At 41.8% G+C, this 24,768-nt stretch overlaps 1 protein-coding gene across 7 annotated transcripts in view; it reads right to left on the reverse strand.

Annotated features, from left to right (window-relative positions):
• Nucleotides 1-20,711: 20,711 nt before the first annotated feature.
• The window catches only part of Cdc42 (cell division cycle 42), a 62,954-nt gene continuing 58,897 nt past the window's right edge, over nucleotides 20,712-24,768 (reverse strand). For 6 of the 7 annotated variants that reach the window (XM_076861086.2, XM_076861081.2, XM_076861083.2 and 3 more), the window contains one exon: nucleotides 20,712-21,603. In XM_076861086.2, the coding sequence (XP_076717201.1) occupies nucleotides 21,514-21,603 (90 nt within the window). In that variant the 3' untranslated portion in view covers nucleotides 20,712-21,513. Of the gene's footprint in view, nucleotides 21,604-22,399; nucleotides 23,077-24,768 lie in introns of those variants that run through there. The other variant, XM_076861088.2, reaches the window with a different exon arrangement.

Here is a 24,768-nt window from a genome sequence, read left to right on the forward strand (position 1 = left end):
GGGGTTAAAGCTCAGGGTAGAGCGCTTGCCTCACAAATGTGAGGCCCTGGGTTCAATCCTCAGCATCACATAAAAATAAATAAAATATATTTTGAAAAAATAAAAGTGAGGAGCCAGGCATGGCAGCACACACCTATAATCCCAGAGACTCCAGAGGTGGAGGCAGGAGGATCTCAAGTTCAAGGCCAGACTCAGCTACATAGTAAGACCTTCGGCAACTTAACAAGACTGTATCAAAAGTAAAAATATTTAAGCTATGCACAGTGGCACACACCTGTAATCTCAGCAGCTCAGAAGGCTGAGGCAGGAGGATCGCAAGTTCAAAGCCAGACTCAGCAAAAGTGAGGCACTAAGCAAATTTGTGTGTATGTTGTTGGGGATCCAACCCTGTCTCTAAATAAAATACAAAAAAGCACTGGGGATGTAGCTCAGTGGTTGAGTGCCCCTGAGTTCAATCCCTAGTACCCAAAAAAAAAAAAAAATAGAAAGAGTTGGCAATGTACATCAGTAGTAAAGTGCCCCTCAGTTTAATCCCAGTACCAAAAACATTTAAAAATTTAAAGTGAGGCGTGGCACAGTGGTACCCGCCTGTAATCCCAGCGGCTCAGGAGGCTGAGATAGAAGAGTTCAAAGCCAGCCTCAGCAACAGTGAGGCCCTAAGCAACTCAGCAATATTCTGTCTCTAAATAAAATACAACACAGAGCTGGGGTTGTGGCTCAGCAGTAGAGCACTCGCCTAGTACATGAGGTCCTGGGTTCAATCCTCAGCACCACATAAAAATGAATAAATAAGTAAAATAAAGATATAAAAATAAAATACAACATAAGGCTGGGGGTGTGACTCAATGGTTGAGTGCCCCCGAGTTCAATCCGTGGTACCTAAACAAATAAATAAATAGACAAGGGGAAGTGTGTGTTGAGATGTGGGGGATGACATTGTAGGTTCCTGGGGCAGCAGGTTTAGCTGACATCAGGATTTGCTGGGTCTCTCTTCTCCTTGGAATCTTCCAATCCCTCCTTCTCCCTCCTTCCAGCAACCCTTGTGGCCTGGGCCTCCTCCCCCATCCCTTCTTGGACAGCGCCTGGAGCCACCTGGGAAGCTTCAGGAATGGCTGATGGTTATCACAGCCAGGACAGGGCGAGTGGCTGCCCCTCTGATTCATCATGGTCCTGGAGTGAATCCAGAAAAGTGACCAAGAGGATATGTGGCTGCTGCTATGAATTCAGGCCACTTCAATCCGGGAAGTGGGAGGCTGAGATGGGGGCAGCTCAGCCATTCAAATCAGATGTGAAAGAGGAGAGGGGGCTTTAGAATTGCTCTTCAAAAGAACAGTCATCGAAAGGCAGAAGCCTGAGAGCTGAAGTTGCACAGATCTAGGTGTGAACCCCTTTCTAGCCCCTCCATGGCTGGTGGCCTCAGATAAGTTAACCCTTATGAGTGTCAGCCTCCCCTTCTATACCATCTCAAAGGACTAATGTGAGAAACAGACCATAATGGAGGGAGATACCAGAGCTCCCTCTCCTGTTCCCTGCACTGCAGACCTAGGCCATGCACTCCCCACCCCTGAGCAGTTACCAAGATTTTCAATACAGCACTCCACACACATGAACCCCAACCTTCTCCTCCAAGGACCTAGGATATTCTCAACATGGCATGTGATTCCTGGTCCTCAAGCTACTCAGAAGCCCATCTTCAACTACAGTAGGCCTCAGTTTGATAGGAAGAACCCAGCAGAGAGAGGGAAATAAGTGACTCTCCTCCAGTAGTCCTCAAAAGAACCGCATACAGTTCACTCAGCAGAAGCATTGTTTAAGGCTCCCAACCTTTAACCTACCTCCCCTCTTCTAGACACAAAACCCTCACCTTGTGCATTCTGACATTTCAGAATAACTCTATGACTAAAACCAAATCAACAGTGTTCTGTTGTTAAAGTTTTTTGTATGCGGTGCTGGAGATCCAACCCAGGGCCTTGCTCATGGGAGACAAGTGGTCTACCACAGAGCCAACTCCCCCGCCCAAAGCAATAGTGATTTTAAAATAAGCATTTTGAACAGTACTCACTTTCTCTCCCTTGGCTATGCTATTACTCTCCCAAGGTAAGTTCAGTGGTTAAAAGCTCAGGAGTCAAATAATCTAAACTTCACCACCTCCTCGCTGTGTGTACCTTGGGCAAGTCATTTAACCTATTTTCTCAACCATACACTGGGAAAGAAAAGAGCAGCCATCTCAGAGCCATGTGAAGATAAAGTGTACGAAGCACTTAACACACTGTCATGTGCTAGAGCTTGGTCATCAGCTATGACAATGCTGAACAGGAATGCTCCTGCTTGTCCCCAGATCCCAAGAACCCTGTGCCAGCAGGTGCTTGAAGTGAGGTCCCCAGAGTTGAGTTGGGCAGAGCACATACTTCACAACAAAAAGGGCTAGTAGTATCCTTTTAAAGACCTGTGCTTCCCCAAGTTACATGTCACATTGTCACATGCTATTGCTTACATGTTCAAATCTCTCCCAAATTGTGAGCTTCTTCAACTTTGAATTGAAGTTTTGAACTTCTACTTCACATTGTGCAGGGTAGGGGTGTGTGTGTGGGGGGGTGCTACATAAAGGACAAATGAACTGAGCCATGCATGGACAGGTACAACATAGACTGATTCCCTAATGGGAGGCAGCACAAGAAGGGACTCTGATCCTTTATAAAGTTCCCAAAATGCTACATTCTATATTCATTCCTCTGGGCCCCTCCTCCAGAACAAAGGAGTCTGGGGAATGGACGAGGCCATCTGCACTGGCTACCCCCGGGTGTCAGGACCAAAAATTCCCCTTTCAGGGCCCCAGAGAAGATCCTTGGCCTGGGTGTTCGACCCCTGGCCCCTGCACAAGGCCTCCCTGGAGGGCCAGCTCACACAGCTTTATTATAATTGATGCCCTGGACGGCCATCTGACCCACTGTCTCCTGGTCTCATCTCCAAGTTCCTGAAGTCTCAGCCAAAGACAACAGTGTGGGCTCGTTTCTTTGGGGCCCAGAGTGGAAGGCTCCCCAGCACCTGGGAGCAGCTGGACACTGGAACTCAAGGACTCATCGCGGCTGGTCTCCCTGTCCTGTGCCAAGTGCATCTATAAACAAGCCCTCTCAGTGGCTCCCTACAGCTGCTCCCTAAGGGTGGAACCAGGCTAGAATCAGGGCAGCCCACAACCAGTGGAGCGTGGCCTGAAAGGTGGTCCCTGCATAGAGTCAGACTTTGCACTGTTGGCTTTGTGCCCAGAGTCTTGGATGGATTCACCAATGCCCAGGGCTGCTGCCTTGTACCAAGCTGCTGGAACCCCAAGAGCCATGGGATGTGTGTCACACTGCTGTAGGTCCCACTGTGTTACAAGCTGGTAGGCAGCATGAGCCTGCTGGAGATGCCTGGATGCTGGGCTGTTGTGCGTGATCCTGTTTGCTATAAAACAGCCAGACATTCTTAGGACCTGGAATCACGCCGAGGCCAGGGAACTAGCCTTCCCGGCCATATATCTCCAGGCGGGGGACAGGCCTGAGACATCTGAGATAATAAAGACATGATTGTCTCAGTCCTGGGGCTTGTCTCCTCTTTGTCTCAGGACTCAACAGCCAGCAAGAAGTTGAAAGGCATCCTCCCCCTTCTCCTGGGAAAGTACAAATTCATCAGCTTCTATAGCCCCTGGGGTGAGTGTCCCAAGAACCATGCCCAGGCTGAGCCTCCTGCTCTCAGTTCATCAGAGCAAAAGGTAGTCCAGGGCCCACCCATTGGCTGCAAATGGATTCACAGCCAAACAGAGGCAGTGCACACTCACAACACACCATTTTCTGCACATACCTATAGTTCTCACCACCCCTACTACACAGGAACTATTTAATTTTAGGGATGCAGAAATTTAGGAAAATTAATGGACTTTTCCCAAGTCACACCTATTATTAGATGGCACAGATGGGTCAGAAACCTACATCTGTTTTACTCCAAAACCTGTAATTTCTGAGGTATTTTCAACATTCCTTCCTCCACCTTCAGTTTTTCATCCATTTAACATCTGAAAGGAAAAATGCATGTGAGGGAGGCAAAACCCAGACTCCTTAATCTGGAAGCCAAAGCAGCAGCTGCCAGCTGGTCTTCCCTGAGTCATTTCTACCTCTCTGACCACGCAATAACAGAGCCTGCCACTAGGGTGTGTGGCTCCATGGAGGGAACACAGGGACATGAGAGGGGCTAAGGATGGACCTGGTCCACACTTTGTGAAGTAGTGGAAAGTTGGTCCTGGCCTTAGCCTCAGAACCCACTGGCTTGAAACAGAGCACCCCCACACCAAAGCAGAGGGAGCACCGACTCAATCAGACTTGGTCTACCTGGAGAGATCTTGTGCAAGCTCAATTCCAAATCAGTTTTTTCATTTATAAAATAAACCACCTGTTCTACTGGCCTCATGGGTCTTTATGAAAATGAACATAAATGCATTCATCACAGCTTTATAAATAGATGGTATTCTGGCCCACGTGTGCTTTCCCCTGTTGGTTTCTTTGGCATTCCTGACACCTCCTTCTCCCTGCCTTTCTTCTCTTTAAACATGTGAAAGTACTACGTGCTCAACACCATGCTGGATACAGAAAAAGGCTCCAACACTGGTGAAGAAAAGACAATAGACATAATAATCATCAGGCAGTGGAAGCCCGGAGCTGGCTGCAGGGCCAGATCTGCAAGGCACGGACACAGCAGGCCCATGCACTTTTGCCTGAACTTCAGGCTGGCAGCAGAGTCCAGTGTGTTGGCTTCCCCAGCTCAGGTTGTTCATTACAGGACCTCATGCTCTTTCCAAGCTACTTCCTTCCCGGCCCAGAATCCTACCAGACCTCTTCTAACTCACCTGACCTGCTTTTTCCATCCTCTACTCACTTGCCTTTGCAAACTAGGGTGCTTCCACTCTTGGATCCACAACTGTTCTTAGGAGCAAGAGAAAGTTGAGAGAAACCAAGCTGTAGGAAATCTTCCTAAACAGCCCAAGAAAAAGCGAACATTCCCCTTTCTGGCCATCTTGGCTGAGACCATGAGAGAATGTGAAGGTCATCTGGTCTAATGGTCCCAGCACATGCCCTGAAGATGTGCTGTCTGCCTGCACACATTCCAACCAACCCCAACTTCTTCACAGCCTGGAAACAAACCACTTACCTCTAAACCCCAACCCTCACATGGCCATTTCACTATTCCATAAAAACACAAACTTGATGCTTCTTATAGGGGCAGAACACATCTGTCTATACCAGACAATGTCTTGGTCTGCAAGCTTCCCAAAGACAGAGTCTGCACCAAGGCTTAATCATGACCCAATTCTTTAAAGTTAAAAAATCTGAGCCAGGCATGGTGATGTATCCCTGAAATCTCAGCTACCCAAGAAACGGGGGCAGGAGGATCACAAGTTCAAGGCCAGTCTGGGAGATTTGGCAAGATATTGTCTCAAAATAAAATAAACAGGGCTAGGAGTATAACTCAGTGGTAGAGGGCTTGCCTAGCATGAGCTAGACCATGGGGTTCCACCCCCAACTCCGCATATACATATATACACAAACAGTTAAAAAAAAGAGAGACTAAAGATTGATCTTGGCTGAAGGTAACCTGAAAGGCAATTTCATGAGAATTAAGAAGACTGGGGTCTAAGGAACTGGCAGCAATTATTTGAGAAATGGAAAGCAAGATGATTGGTTTTGCAAGATAGTGGGCTTCTCAGAAATGGAAGTACAGGCTGCAGGTAGAGGATGATGAGACTCTGTGGGCTCCTTTTTCAGCTGTTTTGGAGTCTGTACTCTCCTTTCAGGGGCAATAAAAAAAAGACTCAGAAATCTTCCTAAGTCCCAGGTACATGAGTAGCCAGACTTTTCTTGCTATTTCTCTGCCACCTAGTGGCTGCTTTGGGTCATTACATGTCCACCTCAAGGCCTTCAGTATCTCCGAAATGATGGCACCATTTAGATAGCCAGCAGGCTGGTGGGTGCTTGACCTATATGATTGCTACTGTTCAGGACACCACAAGATAGGCATGAATTCCTTTTTTAAAAAAAGGAAAAACTAAGGCTTACACAAGTCACTTATCCCAGGCTTCAGGGTCAGTAGACATGTGACATCAAAGTACATCCTCAAGTCACTGTGCACTCTTGAGCAAAAGAAGGTGACCCCAAAACTAAGGCAACTTCAGTCCTTCCACAAACCCCTACATGCCCTGAGTTCCTCACAGCTAGCTACCAGCCTGGTCAAGCAGATGGCACCACAGCCTTCCTGGCAGTACACGTTTCTCTGTTCTGTTCCCCTTTCTGAAAACTGCAAGGCCACACAAAATGGGTACTTGAATGTTTGTTGGAACATTATCAATCATCAAAGAGTGGCTGGGGTGTGGCTCAGTGGTAGAGTGCTTGCCTAGCATGAATGAGGCCCTGGGTTCAGTTCTCAGCAGCACAAAATAATTATAATAATAATAAATGTGATATACCACACAACAGAATGCCAGTTAGCCACAAAAAGGAATGAATGATACATGACCCTTGAAAACATATGCTAAGTGAAACAAGTCAGACACAAAAGACCATATAATATACAATTCCATTTAAATGAAATGACCAGCAAGGGCAAAGCCAGAGACAGAATGTAAATCAGCAATTGTTTAGGTCTGAAGGAATGTGGAGGCTTTAGGCGACAGCTGAAGAATACAGGGTTTTTTTCTGAAGTTAAAAAAAATATTCTAAAGTTTTTTGTGGTGATAGTTTCACAACTCTGAATAGAATGCATACTACATGAGTCATATCTCAATGAAGCTATTATACCCACCCCACCCAAAGTGATAGGTTGATCTAAATCACCTCGAAAGGCCCTTCCAGCTGCCTTTTTAGCTGACAGAGTCACCTATCATGTCATTCCCAGCATCAATATCTTAGTCTGAATGGACACAAACTGATGCCAACACCAGTCCCATCAAGGTTAACTTAATTGCTCCATGGCCTCCCTTCACCTGTCTACCCACAAGAGGCGCATGCCCTCTCTTCTTACCTTAAGGAACCCAAACCTCAGACACATACCCACGGTCTCCGGGAAAGAAGAGCAGGGCACATCTCTAAATCTAAATTTCCTGTAAAATGGTTATAAACAAGCTTCCATCACTGTTACGGACACACCATGCTTCACTCAGAGGTAATGGCCAATAGGCCAGGCCCACTGAGACAGACATTAGAAACACAGTCTCTGCTCTGAGCCTGCTGAAGAGCTCTCTTCTTAATTTCTACCTGACAGTCCCAAATCACTAGTTGTTAACACCACCTTCAGTCTTCCAGGCACTTGAGGTATAGTCTAATGGCCCATAAGCTCAGGAGGGAAACTCCCCTATGTCTGCTCAGTTCCTGTTTTCCTATTATGTGTTGCAGACTAAGTTCAGCTACTCTTCACTAGCAAGAACTGTTCATCTGATACAAAACAGCAAGCACCTGCCAGGTATAGTGGCACACGACTATAATCCTGTAATTTGGGAGGCTGAGGTAGGAGGATCACAAGTTCAAGGCCAGCCTCAAAACTTAGCGAGACCCTGTCTCAAAAAAAAAAAAAAAAAAAAAAAAAAAATGGCTGGGGATGTAGCTCAATGGTTAAGTGCCCCTGGGTTCAATCCCCAGTACAAAATGGGAGAGGGGGGCGGGCTTCTGTTGCATACTTACTTCCTGAACTGTGTATAAGATCCAGGTTGGTTCTGCCACTAAATGAGCTTTGTATGTCTTTGAGCACGTAGCTTCCCTTCTCCCTGTGTAAAACAAGGGACTGAAGATAATCCTGACTCTCTCCTCAACATATAAAACCTTCCGCTAAAACTTGTTTGTCACTAATACTGATTTGTTTAAAAAACAAACTTAAATAGGCAGGAAAGACACCTGAATAAGAAAGTAGGGGGTCAGACTGGGCACCTGCCAAACTCTGAGCCACATCAGGTTTCCTCTTTCTACAGGACTGAGCAGGGATTTGTTGCCTTGGCTTGGGCGAGGAGAGAGGTAGAGGGGGATGACACATGCCCCGACTTCTTGAGGACTTTAAGTATGTCTAAGACTGTAAACATTCTAGCTCTTCAAATTACTTACAGTTCTATGATACATATAAAACCTAGACTTTTGAAGACTTCCAAGGACATCCTTTCTCAAATCCCAGAAGTCTAAGGATTCAGAGATAAACAGTGGAGTCCCTACTCTGATTTCTCCTCAGCACTTAACACAATCTCTGACATGCCTTACACTTCACTCATGTGCCTGACACCCTCAACAAGAATATAAACTCCAAAAGAGGAAAGAATGTTGTCTTGTCACCCACCTCACAGTGAATACAGTATTCTAAAAACTCTACTGACAATCAGAGGTATTCCCAAAGTCAGCTCGAGCCACCCTTGATGGGGTAAGCCACACTTTGTTTTTTCTTTTTATTATCATTATTCCCAGAGGGGCTTCAGATCTACTATGGCACCAGGGACCAACACCATTAGCTCCTCTAAGAGCTCCATGAGCCAGAAATGCATTGGTTTCCATTCTTCCACTCCACAGATGGTAACCCTTGATCACCCCACATTTTAGAGCCCCCATTGAAACAGAGTAGGGTCAAGCTGCCATAAAGATCACAGGTGTAAACACAAGAGAGGCCTGGCAAACTGTTTTCCGTCCTAGAGCCCACACCTTTCATTATTTTAAAACGTAATGGATTCCGAGCCCTAGCTTGCCCACCTCAGAGGCTGTGGGGACACATTAAAAGGAAGTCAAACACTGTACAAATAGAAAATCTTGGTTGCTGTTTTTAGGGAAGAAATGGGTAACAGCACATCTTAGCATGAGCTGGATCTTACCCAGAGGGACTTGAGGGTCCAGAAATGCTACTGGGACTGCTCGGCAGATTTTTACACTGCATTCCCCACCCGCAAACACTGCTAAGTGTAATCTCCAGGGAGGGTTCGGTTCAAATGAATCTGCCATTCAGGGCATCTTTAAAGTCCCTGGACTCTTCAGAAGCAAGTTTCCCTCAAGGTAATCACAAAACAGCTTAGAGCCAAATATGGCTCTAAGCACCTTACCAATGTGAACTCACTGAATCCTCATAAAAGCCCTATGAAGTAGGTATTGTGACAAGGAAGACATCAAATTTCATATAGCTGGAACAACCTGGGCAGTGTGGCTCTAAGCCCACGTTCCCACTCACTACTCTATATTGCCTCCTGTCAAATGAACTCAATACAGACCAGCCACCCTGTGACGCCACAGTCAATCACAGTAAGTGATGTTATAAAAGTGGACATTCGGGGCTGGGATTGTGGCTCAGTGGTACAGTGCTCGCCTCGCATGCATGAGGCACTGGGTTCAATCCTCAGTACCACATAAATGTAAAATAAAGTGGATGTTCTATGTGAAAAAGTCTTTCACAAAGTTTTGACTGTCTGCCCTTTCATCTGTGTTCACTGAAGTGGAGTAAGAGGAGAGAACACCACAGTACCCTAATCTTCATGACAATTCTGCAAAAGGTCAGCAGGTATTACTGGTTCAGTTTTAGAGACAGGCAAATCAAGCCTCAAAAGCCAAAGTACTTTGCTCAAACCAGTTAGTTTAAAAGAAGCTAAAGCCGGGAGCAGTGGTGCACACTGTAATCTCAGCAGCTTGGGAGGCTGGCAGGAGAATTGCGAGTTCAAAGCCAACCTCAGCAACTGCAAGACACTAATTAACTCAGTGAGACCCTGTCTCTAAATAAAATACAAAATAGAGCTGGAGATGTGGTTCAGTGGTCAAGTGCCCCTGAGTTCAATCCCTGGTACCCTTAAAAAAAAAAAAAAAAAAAGCCAAGTTCAAATTCAGGTCTCCTACTCTGAAATGTGTATACTACTATTTCGCTTTAAAATTAAAAAGTTCTACACAAAATCTACACTAGAACGATTCCTGAAACAGAAACAAAAGCAGCAAATTTGCTACCTAATTTTGCAAGAATTATAAAAGTATCTAACTTTACCAATGAGTTGTATTTATGCTTGGATCCTACCAGTATTCCCAGAAGACAAAGTAATCCATAAGATAGGGAAATATCATGTCCACCACTGTTAAGAAGCCATATTGTACCTCCCAGCAAAACCCCTAAGTCAGCTTTTAGTGGACACTGCAAAAATTAAGCACTACACAATAAACCAAACCTAGAATCTCTCAAGTGTATCCATAAAAATCTAAACTCAGGACTGGGGATGTAGGTCAGTGCTAGAGCACATACTTAGCATGCATGAGGTACTGGGTTCAAATCCAAGACAAAAAAAAAAAAAAAAAAAAAAAAACCTCCCTAAATTCATTGAAGAAGATCCTAAAATGGATAATAATCAAGATTCCTAAGGACAGTCTGGTGTGGTAGCACATGCCTATAATCCTCACAACTTGGGAGGCTGAGGCAGAAGGATCACAAGTTTGAGGCCAGCCTTAGCAATTTAGCAAAGCCCTAAGCAACTTAGCAAGATCCTGTCTCAAGATAAATAATTAAAATGGGGGAAGGGAGCCTGAGAATGTGGCTCAATGGTAAAGCACTCCCAGGTTCGATCTCTGGTACAAAAAAAACAGAGGGCTGGGGTTGTAGTTCAGTGGCAGAGCACCTGCCTCACATGTGTTGAGGCACTGGGTTCGATCCTCAACACCACATAAATAAATAGATAGACTAAGTCTCCTAAAAACTCAAAAGTCTACTTGTATATTTACTACACCAATACCAACTGTATACATTTTTTATTAGCTACCTATCATTAGCTGGCAAAAAATATTCTTATAGCTATAAGAAGCTAGAGAAGCAACTGATCCTGTATAGGTGGTGTTCGACGATTCTCCTGGCAGTGCCTCAGAGGCCCCCAAAGGGAGCATACATGCATGCCCAGGACTTGAACTCGGGAGGCAGTGGTAGGAGCAAACCCGCTGGGCCCAAATCAACATAGCAGCTATTCATGACACCTTCTGTTTCTATAACAGGGCTCTGTGTAAGATTTGTTGGGGTGGTGGATGAGGGGTCTACTGCTAAAATACATATACCAAACAAGAACAGAAAACATAGGGCCCAAAGGAGTACAGCAACTTGCCCAAGGCAATTCTAATGCCCCAATTAGAACCTGTGTCTCTAATTCCCAATCCAGGGCTTTTTCAAGTAGTATTATAACTACCATGGGGAAAATGAAGAAATAACATCAAACAGCTTAATACAAGTTAACAGCAAAAATAGGCTCAACTAGTCACATATTAATTTACCAGGGTTCAAGGTCCCTAGGGGCTAAGGAAAGAGTGGTCTTGGAATAAACTGACAACCAAGACAAAGAAGTTTTATAACAACAACAGAGATAAATGCAAACACAGCATCCTTTGGTGAAATGGATGAGGTCATTCACACGAGAGGCCAATGAAGAACTCACAGGTGCTGCCCACCCTCCAAAAGTTGTCAAAGGATGCATCTAACTCCCTAACACCTCAATACCAACAGGACCGTGAAGTTCTAAAGTAACAGAAAAAAAAAAAAAGTGGGGGGGGGGGCAGTCCTTTCAGAAGTACATACTTCAGAATCAAGCCCACAATCCTCTCCATCAAACCAGGCAGACCTTGTGACACTTCACAAAGGGCTAAGATACAGACATCAGGGCCCATGATAGGTCTAAAGCTCCAGACATATTTCCTGTGGTTAGAGTTGAGACATAATATAAAGCGAGGGAGGAGGACATACTCTCACATTCTCACATGAAGACTTTAAGCAACAGGCTAGGAGTCCCTTTACTCCTCCAGCAGCCCAAGAACCCAAAGTTAACCGGGTTTTCTGATCCTGGTTTGCCATGAGTCAAAAATGATGATGGAAGTAATGACAACTACTGTTGATCCCATTTACAGATGGTACCTACAACTCTCAAAGTATAGCTATTTCCATCTCAAAGAACGCAAGCCTCTAAATGTGTAAGTTACTTGCCTAAAGGCAGAGATCAAATGACAGAGCCACTCAAATTCAAAGCCTACACGAGTACTTTGTAAAGCATCACAATGCCAGTTGTCTAGCTTCAGTTTTGCCATCTGACAAAGAATGGCAAAAGAACACCATCTATTCCTGTCTCCCTTACAGGCTGTGTTTGAGTTTACTACCCAAACTCAAAACTGCCCGAGGTCCCCTCACTGTTGAGCAGCAGATGCAGCTAGAGCCCCAGCACAGCATTAGAGATACTGGGTTTAAATCCAAGCCAACAGAAGGGAGACACATTTTAGAGGCAGCTTCCCATCCCCTGGCCTACGGTACTCAGTCATGTCCAGTTTTCTCATCAAAAACCTGCTCTGGTCAACTCACAGGGCTGCTATAATGAAACCAAGGGCAGCGAGGCACAGACTCTAGAGGCAGACTACCCAAATTCAACTTCCAGATCCCTCACTCAGCTCTGAAGCCACATCTGAAAAATGGGGATGCTATGAGGATTAATTCACAAAAGGGCTTAGGAGCACAGAATAAACACTCCAATGTTCTTATTCTAAAAGACCAAATGACACAAAGGACAAGGTGCCTCAAGATCCTCTAAAGTCCTGCAAGGGAAAAGGATGTCATTCTCTCATGCTATAACTGATTTCAAAGCCTGTTTCTCCAAAACGCTGCTTCCCAATCAACCCACCCTTGTACTGGAAGCCTTTTCTAGGATTTTACTTGCCCCGGCTACCGTGAGATACTTGAGCTATAATTTCAGCTTTGTAATTAGTCACAAACACTTCATTTCCTCACAATAAGTAATAGTCAAGCCCATGGGGTTTCAGAGTAAGAAAGATCTGCATTCTAGCTTGACTGGAGATACTAAGCACACAGTTGGTCTGACCTTCAGAGATTTATTCCCCTGACACCCAGGAGTCCCAAAAAGACATGAGCAATTTTGAAGGGGAAGCATATAGAACGCTTGGGAAGTAATGCATTGTGCACATGAAGGCACCACCTATGAACCAAGAAGCACCCTCACTAGACACCAAATCTGCCACACCCTGACCATGAAATTAGAGAGCTTGAGAGAAATGTCATCTCTGTGTCTTCTTCTTTTATTTTATATATATATATATTTTTTAAGTTGTAGTTGGACACAATACCTTTATTTTATTTATTTTTATGTGGTGCTGAGGATCGAACCTAGGGCCTCCCACGTGCTAAGCGAGCGCTCTACTGCTGAGCCACAACCCCAGCCCCATCTCTGTCTTCTTAAAGAGAAGGTAAACTGCCTTGAGCTGAGACAGTCTACCTCTCAAAAACGCTAAATCTGCACTCCTATAGCAAATCAGAGAAAACACAAAACCCCTTACACACTCCCATGTGCACATCCAAATGCCATCAGTCCATACTTTACCCATGACCTAAACTCCTCCTACCACAATGCAAATCTGGTATCTGCTAATATTTGCATAGCACCTCTGTGTTCACAAAAAAAACTTTCACAGATATGATCTCATTTCACCCTTTCAGCCTTGAGATGTAGATATTGCCATTATTCCTGATTTACTGATGTAGCTTAGGGACATTCAGAGACTTTTCCAAAATTACACAGTAAAGGCAGAGTCAAGGCTTTGGGCAATTATTTCCCTAGGGTTGACACTACCTTGAATTTTAGATTTGGATTACCTATGAATTCCCAGGCTGACTCCTAACAGCCTCTCTTGAATAATTCAGTAGTCTCTCCAGTTCACCGAGGTACTGTACCAATCTCTCTTATTTTATGCCATAAATCAAGACTCCATAAGAAAATGGTTTAGGTAGAGGGTGCCATGGATCCAACCACCAAAGTTTTAACAAATTTACCACTAGGTGGAGCTAATCTCAACCACACAAAATGCTCATGGGTTAGCTCATGGGAAAAACAACAAAAAAGGCCAGAGTTAAAATTAGCTGGATAAAAGAAGCAAGAAACAGCCTGGTACTGGGACAAGCTTTCCCATTCTCATGAGGCTATGCTACAAAACCCATGATCAGAGAGTTAGAATTTTCAGTTCAAGGCTCACAGCTCAAGCACTGAATATTTAGAAACCCACACAGGCATACCCTCTCCAGTTCCTGCCTCTGAGAAGATGTTTTCATGTGACTGCCTCAATTTACAAATAAGCCATACATCAAGACACAGAAACTAAGACTTTATGCAGTCAAATGTTAATCCATTACTATCAAACTAATCCATGAATGCAGCAGCTACTTGTTTAATCATTCAGTCTTAAAATTCAAATCATCTGAAACTAGATATGCACTGATACAAATGACAGCCAAATAACACTGTCCTGCCCAAAGGTCTCACAAATAATGGGGGTGGGGGTGGCATCTGTAGAAAGGAATAAAGTAAACTCTGTTTTTAAGTTAGCAAGAAATTTCCTTTGCCAAAAAATCCAATTTAGTTTGCCAAATAGTTTCAATTTCATTCATTTCTAGCACTGACTTATACTATTTGGAATTTAATCCTCTATACACTTTGTGGACGAATTAAAATGTTTCTGAGTACAAAGAAAATCCATTTCCAGTAAAATTTGTCCAGTACACGTGTCTTGAAATTAGTGGGGAAATATAGCCCTCTTCTATATTTTAGCTTTGAGTTGAAAACCTTAGCTGATCTTTACAGTTCAAATGCCTGCCCTCTCTCAAATGGCTGCTTAAGTAATTTAAATACTTTGGAGTCTACCCCAAGTATCTTCAGTGCTATTTAGCCAATAAGATTATATGAGTGCCAAGTGCAGCAGTACACACACCTGTAACCGTAGATACTCAGGAGGCTGAGGCAGGTGGATCCCAGCCCAGGGAACTTAGAAAGATCCTATCTCAAAATATAAAGGACCAGGGATATAGCTCTCAGTGGTAGAACACTTGTCTATTATGTGTAAGAACCTGGGTTCAATCCCTAGTATCACCAATTAAAAAATAAGAAGAATTTATATGACTATGAACCCACTTTCAGATTAAGGAATCAAGAACCAAATGCTGGTTTGGGACAAGTGTGGAAAACCTTATTCCTCAAATAAAGAGCAGCTCAGTGAAAGAGTGCTTAACTAGCATGATGGGCCCTGGATTCAATCCCAACACTGGGAAAAGATAAACCTTTAAAGAATAATGTCCCCAAAATAATTTTTATAAAAATGTGATAACCAGACCCTATGTCCAGAAAATGACTAAAATAGGTCCAAGCATTATTTTCCTTTTTAAAGCAGGGCACAGTGACAGCACAGGAAGCTGAAGCAGGAAGATAGCGAGTTCAAAGCCAGCCTCAGCAACTTAGCAAGACGCTGTATCTAGATAAAATATTTAAAAAGGGTTGGGGGGACTGGAGTTATATGTAGCTCAGCAGTAGAGTGCTCACCTAACGTGTGACACACTGGGTTCGATCCTCAGGACCACATAAAAGTAAATAAACAAAATAAAAGTGTTGTGTCCATCTATAACTAAAAAAATTTTAAAAGGGGAGGGTGGGGCTAGGAATGTGGCTCCAAGGTTAAGTGCCCCTGGGTTCAATCCTTAGTACCTAAATAAATAAGTCACTGAAAAAAATGTCTGTAGGTGATATTCACCAAAACTGTTCTGTCACCAAAGTGTGCACTGGTTCCCAAACATAGCTAGCCAAAATTATATGTAAGAAACTTTTAAAACCTCGACTGATCCCCAAGTTCCACCCCATACCTGTAAATTCAGCATCTCAAGGAATTTTTTTAACCTTCTGGTGTAACTGCTGACCAACCAGACACCTGACTTACCTTTGAGATCTGAACACTGACCAAGTGCAGTTATTTTACAGAACCAAGGACAGCAGAGAAGGTACCTGCCAAAGGGAGTGCTGTGAGCATGGCCCCCACCGACTTCATGGCAGTGGAGGGAGGCCTGTTTAAACTGAAAGCACCTCATCTCTACCCTCAGAGATTCACATTCACCGAGTTTTGCAGGGTCCAGGAAGCCTGGTGACTGAGAGGTGTCCACAGCTCACACTGAGAAAAACACTGCCACAGAGCAGAGAGATGATTATGAGCCTGTACTCTATTTTAATAGGTTAGAAAATACTTACCTTTTAAAAAAAAAAAAATGTTTTTTAGTTGTAGATGGACACAATACATTTATTTATTTATGTTTATGTGGTGCTGAAGATCAAACCCAGGGCCTCACAATGCTAGGTGAGCGCTCTACCACTGAGCCACAACCCCAGCCCCTTAGCTTACCTTTTATCTTGAAATATCTGTCACTTCTACTTCATGGTTGTCCATTTACAACTATGACACCACACTAAATTTAAGGCTTTCTTTACATTTTAACCCCACTAATCTGCAAAATGACCTTAAAACTCCTAATATACGCCTTTATTATACTTTTTCTGCAATATAAGGCTTCAATGACTCACTGGATATGCCTCTAAGTTTAACAGTTCTGTGAAAAATCTAATTCTAATGCTAAAATTACCTGAAGGCAGCCAGACAAGAAGTACAGAAAGATTCTAGGAGAAACTAAGTAAAGCAGGAAGGCAGTGCTCACATTTGAGTAGGACACAAAGATGCAGACCTAAGATGCAAACCTAGACCTAGCAAGACAGCACCGAAATGGGAAGCCAGGAATGTAGGTTTTAAGCCACTATACAGCTGTGCAGTGACAGACAAGTCATCTATATTTCAACTTTCCTCCCATGTGTAAGATTAAGGGCTTATACTACCTATTTCCAATTCTGTGAATGTAGCATATAAACCAAAAAGCATTATAAAATTGTTCCACCACCCAGCTGTTCTTAGTGTATTCTAAATCCCACCACTTAAGTCCATTATAGAGTAACAACACCAAATATAAACTGTGCAAGGTATACACAAGGTATATAGAGTTGGTGCACAGGGCACCAACTCTAAGGCAGTACTCTTAGCCTCACAGTCAAAGTTGATTTGTGTATTTACTATGACAATTATAATACAAAATGGCAGCCAAATGTCTTATTCTTAAAAAAAAAAAAAAAAAAATCAGAATATTATCACAACACTTTTCATAGAGACTTGGGACTTTTCCAATTGGCACAAAGGTTCCATGTGGGCTAGCAATGGCCCAGATACCTCATGGGGGCTCCAGCTGACCACCACACTGCAGCACATGGAACATAATGCTCAGAGTACCCTATGGGATGGTAGGTGGAAGTCCTTATCTCTGCCTGCTTACATCTACACTGCTTGAAACTACCATTCTCCAAAGTCTCCAGTGGCCAATACAGAAAGTGCTCAATAAATAATGACAAATGAGTATGTCATGGGTATGCACACACAGACAAGGCTTTGACTCTCTTGGAAGCAGTTTGAAGTGGGATGAAACCACATGGTTATTAAAGAAGATGCAGCTATCAAAACCACAAGGGAAAGAAAATTCCAACCAAAAGTCAGGAGATATTTATTTTATTCTCTCCTATATTCTCAATGCCTTAAGCCCTTAAGAAAATAAAACTATTTACTGAATTTACAAATGACTGTAGGAATAAGTGAGTGGCACTAACTTTAGCTTGGCTATGTGACACCTTCTAGACAACAGAATATAAGAAACTGTAAATGTGTTTGATTGGCCCTCTTTTGCCCACCATGAAGGTCCACTCAGGTAGACATTGCTCTCTGTTTTTCATTATGGAGACTATCTTCAGAGTCCAGCTGAGCCCAATCTGAAGCCTAGAGGCAAATCTGACTGTCCCAGAAGTGAGAAAAACAAGTGCTTACTGCAGTAAGCTTCTGTCCTGATGATTAATAATGCAGTATTATGGCAGCACCAGCTAATAAAATGGGGCTTTAAAAAAAAGGTGGGGGAGGGAAGAAAGGTGGGAAAGGATAAGTACTGGGGACTAAAATGAAGCAAACCGTTATATACATTTATAAGTATGTCAAAATGAACCCCACTATTATGTATAACGCACTAAGGAAAACATTTTTAAATGTAAAAGAAAAAAAGCAAGAGAATATATTCAGATTCTGAAGTCTCTTTACTGTGGGTTTTCATTTAAAAAAAAAAAAAAAAAGGTGGGACCACTTTGGGTAAAAAGACTCAAAGCAATACTTAGGAAATAACATGTTGGTGAGGTCTTCAGTTGTTCTATGTAATTAAATCACCATTCTCTGAAGTTCAGTGAATATAGGTTAAGACTCACGGAGAACAAGGAAAGCTACAGTAAGAGTGATTTAAAGCCACTTTCCTGATAAAATTTATCAAGATACCCTAATCATGAAGAATCCAGCCCTTCCTTAAAGACAATGGAGCTGCTACTTCCAGGTGAGATGCTATCCCTTCCCTGTTACATAATTAACTCCTAATGTGGGTCAGCTGTGTCCAGCAGGGACTAAGTTTCAATCTTTCTTCAACAAAGCTGTGGTATACTATGTTTCTCAGCACCCAAAACACAAATAACCATAAATAACCTCAAAATAATCCAAACTCAACAATGAAGAAAAGGGACACAGCACTATTATACTCATTCTATAGATAACAACTATAAGACATCACTGATTTAATATCAGTTCTTGAAAGCAAAAGGGGGCAGGGTGCACAATTTTAGACATACACAAATTGGAGGTCTTCTGACTATACTGTGAAAAAAAAGTCACTTCAGAATAAAAGACACATTGCAATGGTTCCACAATCCTTTCTTCCCCTTTAACAAACTACAGAGCCTACTTCCAAGATCTTCAGTAAAACCCATTTTAGAACACCAGTGAAATATATTCATGTTGTATCAGACTAAATACTGTAAATTTTGCTTCAAGCTAAGTCTGCAATAATCCTGTCCACAATAATCCTTTTCCAACCTCTAAACCACACTCCCTGGGCAACATCACTTATCTACTATAAACAATTTGAACAATTTGTTGAGTCAATGAGAAAACAATATTTAAATAGAAAACCATGCTCTCTTCATCTGCTTGCTACCCATGTTCTTTTGATATGCAAAAGTCAAATTGTTCTTCATTACCCTTGTTCTGATGCATGCATAATTCATCAACTCAGCCATGTGACCTATGTACTTTACTTGACTCAATTCATTCTTAAAATCATGTATCCATCCAATGACTACTTTCAGAGCCATATCTTAGGTCCAACACTGCCCTAAATCAAAGGTACAGTAATAATTAAGGACCTACAAGTAAGGATACACGTCTCTGCTCTCCAGGGTATCAAGTAAGATCCAGATACCTCTCCCTCGTATAGTAAACAATAAATATGATACACTGGTTTAAAACTGGTAAAGTTTAGGTGTGCCTCTTCCTAACCCCTTCCCAAACAACCCTGCTTAATTCTAGCACAGTATGAAATCGTGGGAATTATGGCAAATATAACTCCCTACGGAGAACTATCAAACCAAAATACCAACCTTAAATAAATTAAGGTTTTAAGATTCTCATACAGGTCCATATAGAGCCCTTAGAGCAAATATACTATTCTTGCCATCTAAAGAAAATGCTTCAGAAGGATGAGATGTACTTGCCTGGCATGAGTAAAGCCCTGGGTTTGATACCTAACACTGGGGAGTGGAGAGATGGAAGGAAGAATCAGTGACTCAGATTCACAATAATCTAAAATAAAATCCGAGAGTCACAGTTTGGGACAACAACCTAGGAGCACTGGTTCTCAAACTTAGCTGTACTTTAGAAATATCTGGAAATTTTTTAAAATTCTAATGCTCAAGCTGCACTCTAGTTAAGTTACTAGTCAAATTCGAGAACTACTAATGCAGATAACCTAGGGCAAACTGGCAGCTTTCCAATTAATGCTTAGAGATGTGCTAACATTTCCTTCCAACAACACAGCAGTGAGCTTCCTGAACAGTTCTGCACTAAGAACTGATGCTTACCTATTCAGTGTAAGGAAAGTAGTTTCTGGGCTGCCTGTCAAACTTAGGGAAAAGGCACAAACCTGAACATACAGAGGGGAAAATATCTCAAAGTGAATGCCAGTAAAGAAGCAAAAATAAAGCTTTAAAATCTTACTTCAAAATTTGTTAGAATTTGGTGCTATGAAAGAGTCAAGTTCCCACTCCTAAATACCTGAAAAATAAGAGGCGGAGGGAAAATAACAACCCTCAGGCTGGCTTGTGAAGGGTTTTTGTTTGTTTAATACATCTGAAAAGAATGCATATACAAAGAATTGAGACAGGAAAAAGCATTGGTTCAACACTAATGAATCTACAAGTTTTAGGATTTGGGGAAGGTGGAAAAAGATTATCTAAACATTTTTAAAAACTGGAAACTGCAACCAAATAAGCTGGAAAAAAAAAATCCCTATTAACACTTATGAAGAGTCTCCACAATCAAGACTCTTGCCATGATTTTCATTAAAGAATATCAGTGGGCTAGGGGGGCCTCATATGCAAAACAGAAATAAGGGGATTCCCAACTGGTCAATCCCCTTGTTCGTAAATGTTCTCCCACCCCATCCACCACCAGCTTCTTTATGAAGCAGGCCCACATCCTCAAACCTGAAAGGATGCCAATCATCCTGCAGGCATCTGTCTTCTAGCACCACCCCTCATAGTTCCTCTGTGTGTCAGGTCTTCAGCTGGGTTCTAGGACCACCACACAGTGAGTTGCAAATCTATGCTAAGTATATAAAACAATGACTGACAGGGGAAAAAAATGTTTTTTAATTACAAACCAAATTCATTTGGTGTATTTCAAAAGGTGCAATACTTTTCTTCATTTATCAATGAAAGAAGTTAGAAATGAACCCTCCCCCCCCCCAAAAAAAAAAAAAAAAAAAACAGCAAATGGCAAACAAATTTCCTTGAAAGTCACAGTCACATATAGAGTGCATCCTAGAAAAGAGGAGGGGCAAGACAGCTGCCACCCATTTTCATGAATTTCATCAAATACTGGATCTACTCAAGGATGGAGAGAAAAGGCAACTTTCAAAAAGGAGTATATTATTTAACGAGGCATTTACTATACTCCTTCCTAAGAGCACCAGGTGGGGAACACATTTTCTAAACTAGATCTAGGGAGTGGAATGTGGAATCAATTTGTCCTCCTCTCCTAAGGGCTGTCCATCAGTTAATTAAAAAAAAAAAAAAAAAGACTAAAAAATAAACCCCACACACACTCCCCCCCAACCAAAAGTGGGGGGGCAAAAGTGTCCCGGATTACTCATTACTCTCCAGGTTGGAACCAGGGAACTGCTTCAACAAATTAGTCTGTTACAAAGTCATCACAAGCATGCCTTGCTCTTAAACAAACAAAAAAAAAAGTGGTTTGGTTTTTTTTTTTTTTTTTTTTTTTAAAACAACAAAAACTAGTACTTATCACTTTCTGACAATACACAATTACTCAAAATTAACTAGTATGGCGGGGGCGGGGGGGGGGGCATACCTATGGGCCTTGTCTCACATGAGTGCATGTGGGTAGGTGCAGGGCATTTGTCATTATTGCAGAAACGAATTTTAATTTTTAATCTTTAGTTTGATTTAAACATTGCTTTTAGTATGATGCCGACACCAGCTGTGCAGAAAGGACTCTGAAGAGATGTTCATAGCAGCACACACCTGCGGCTCTTCTTCGGTTCTGGAGGCTCCAGGGCAGCCAATATTGCTTCATCAAACACATTCTTTAGGCCTTTCTGAAAAGGGGTAGAAAGAAGAAATCGGCAGTCTGATTTTCAGTATAATAGAGTTGGAGTTCAAGTTTTCAAAACAATCAAACCTTCAAGAGTGGGCAAATGAAGAAACATTAAGAACAACCCTGAATATCAACATCACAGTCTCACTTCACCAAGTTTTATCCAGGCAGGGCACTGGAAGGATTCAGCAATGCCAGAGCAGAGGAACAGATACTCATGTGTAAGACAATGATCCCTTCATACAAGTTTTTACAGACCAATGTATGTCACAAAAAGCAAACAAGCACATTTGCTCATTCAATGAGTTTTGTTAACGTGCCATTGAAACACTTCACATAGAAACAGGGCAGCAGCTCTGCATTCAAATGAAACAGCTGGATGTGAAAAAGGACTGAGAGGCCACCCAGACAGTGGCATCCTTACTGTATGGAAGGCACAGGCAAAGAGCACAGTTATGGCAGCTGCGTAGATATTCACTTTGAACTCCCTTTATCCCACCAATTAGAACCAAGGGGATTCAAGGAAGCAAAGAGATGGGTACCTGATACATCTGTAGTTAGAGCCAGTCAATGCAACAGGAATAAAGCTTCATCAGCCATTTATACAAACAATTGTATATTTTTAATCTCAAAATTTAAAGGTAACCACAATTGTATGTTTCCCTCACAACAATAAATCAGAAGCAAGAAAATATAAAGGTGGCAGCTTTACATCTCAATGTTAACAAACCTTAAATCAACTATTAAAATGGAAGCTATTCTTAAAAGATAATGTAACAAATGAACTTATAAAGCAGTAACAGATACATCAATATCTTCCCCACCCCACACTGACAAATACTCCACTACAGCACAGACAGCCAAAGCAATAGCAACACAAAGTTTCACTACACAAAGGAAAACCAGAAAAGAATCCTCCCTTCCCCATTATACTCTACTAGCAAGTCACCCTTTTTCCATAAAGTTCATCATGCAATTACAATTAACAATTGATCATAAGAGTAAAAAGATGTTTGTGTTGCTTTCTCCATCTAGAACTAAGATCTAGAAGTGTTAAAAACTCTCCTTATTTTCTCCAAGAGGACATTCTTAATGCCAGACCACATTCCCTTTTGCAACAGTAATTTCAAACCAAAAAGCTCTGAGCATCAGGCAACCCAAGCAGCAGAAAGTTAAACAAGCCCAACTTGACTACTGATCACAAAAAATAGTCTATTAAGATATTGCATTGTTGATCAAAAACTAATACAGAGATTGCTCTAAGGTGGTGAGTAAAAAGACGCAGAGGCTTTCAAACAGGATGATTTTATTCCTTTGTTTTTAAATTAATTTTCTACAGTAGTGGGACAGAAAGCAGCAGCAAAGAGGGGAAGGAGAAAACAGTTTAGAATATACAGCACTTCCTTTTGGGTTGAGTTTCCGGAGGCTCGAGGGCAGCTAGGATAGCCTCATCAAACACATTCTTCAGACCTCTCTACAAGACAGAGGGGAGGAGAGAGAATAGCAGCCAGGTTAGAGGATTAGAAAGACTAGCAGATACAATAGCAGTCTGGATTAAATGAGCTGAATTCACAGAAGCAATGTGCTTTTAGAAAAATAAATGCCACAATGTTAGATCTTGAACTCAATATTGGGAAAGTATATAACTGAACAGGAACTTCACCTTAAAAAAAGGTTAACTGAGCACTCAAGACAACAATTTTTATGAAAGTGCACTATTTTGATTTCTAAAATAATCATACAATGAAATCTAATATTACAACATTTTAATGTAAATAATGCCCAGGAAGAAGAATGGATATGTAAACATAATCTCCTAGTATTTCAATGGAAAGAATGGCACACATACTTTGGAAATAAATCTATTGCAATTTCAGGCTTATGTGAATTCAGCCCCTGAATAACTGAAGGACACAAATAGCGACTAACAGGCATGCTTCATGTTTCTAGATTCAGTGATATATCTGAATGGGATTAATCAGAATTTCAGAGTAAATCAATTTCTTAGAACAAAAAAGTTAATTTAGAAGTGTTCACTGTGCAACAGTAGCAACTGAGAGGAGTCCTAATGAATGGACTCTAGAAACAGCATACACTTCAGTTATTCAGCAATGTTATTAGAGCAAGTAACCACCACCCGAATCATAAGAAAACAAAGAATGGGGTCCTAGAATGAGTTTTAGCAAGCAGTCGGTGCTTTAAGATGTCTGCATGGTATCAGGGCATAAAGCATGGAGTGAAAACAAATAATATCCTCAGATCTACAGCGATTAAGATGTAGAAATACACTTACACCTCAGCCAGAAACTCCACCATGACAGTGTGACTTGGTAATAGTGGTACCTGGGCCCAGATCTATAGATTCATCTAAACTCACCTAAATCTGAAGCCACAAGTTTACCACCCAAAGCAGTTTCACATGTTCTTTAGGTCAATTTGATCCCAGGTAAAAATGTCCCCCAAAGTCCCAGAACACAGCTCCAATGGTTGTGAGCCCCAGAAGGTGTGTTCCTTCTCACACCCTTACCCCACAATGGTGTCCAGAGGAACGGTACTCACACATTCCATTAGATTTAAAAAAAAAAAAAAAAAAAAAAAGCAAGACAGTAATAAGTACTTAAAAAGAGGGAAAGAGACTAAAAAGTTATCTTCTTTCTACCTTATTTTCATAGAAGAAATGCTATACAAAACTTAAAAGTTCCTCTACAATTCTTTCTATACAGCTAGAAACAAATTCTCACAGTCAAATATAAAAGTGAGAGGTAGAAAAGGAAATAAACTTTATTTAAAAAAAAAAAAAGAGGAGGAAGATCATTAGAAATTAGGGTATAATCCATAACAAGAAGGAAATCCTTTCTTATTATGGACAAAGCATAAATACCTTAGAAACCAAACTAATCTTGGCTTTACCCACTATCTGTTTACATAGAGTTTCGTTTTAATGAATCTGCAGTCTTGAAAGTTCTCATTCATATACACAATCACAGACCCCATTTTCTATTTTCTCTTGCTTCAATGTCTAGCTTCAGAATCTGTTTAAAAAAAAAAAAAAAAAAGTACCTGCTATACCCTTCTAAATTTATTCTCTGCAAAATGATTCACTATGTACACCTGTTCACAATGTACAACTCTTAAGTGAAGCATCTAATTATCTAAAATAAGCTTC

Source organism: Callospermophilus lateralis, chromosome 7 (genome assembly GCF_048772815.1).
Source record: "Callospermophilus lateralis isolate mCalLat2 chromosome 7, mCalLat2.hap1, whole genome shotgun sequence".
NCBI lineage: Eukaryota > Metazoa > Chordata > Mammalia > Rodentia > Sciuridae > Callospermophilus > Callospermophilus lateralis.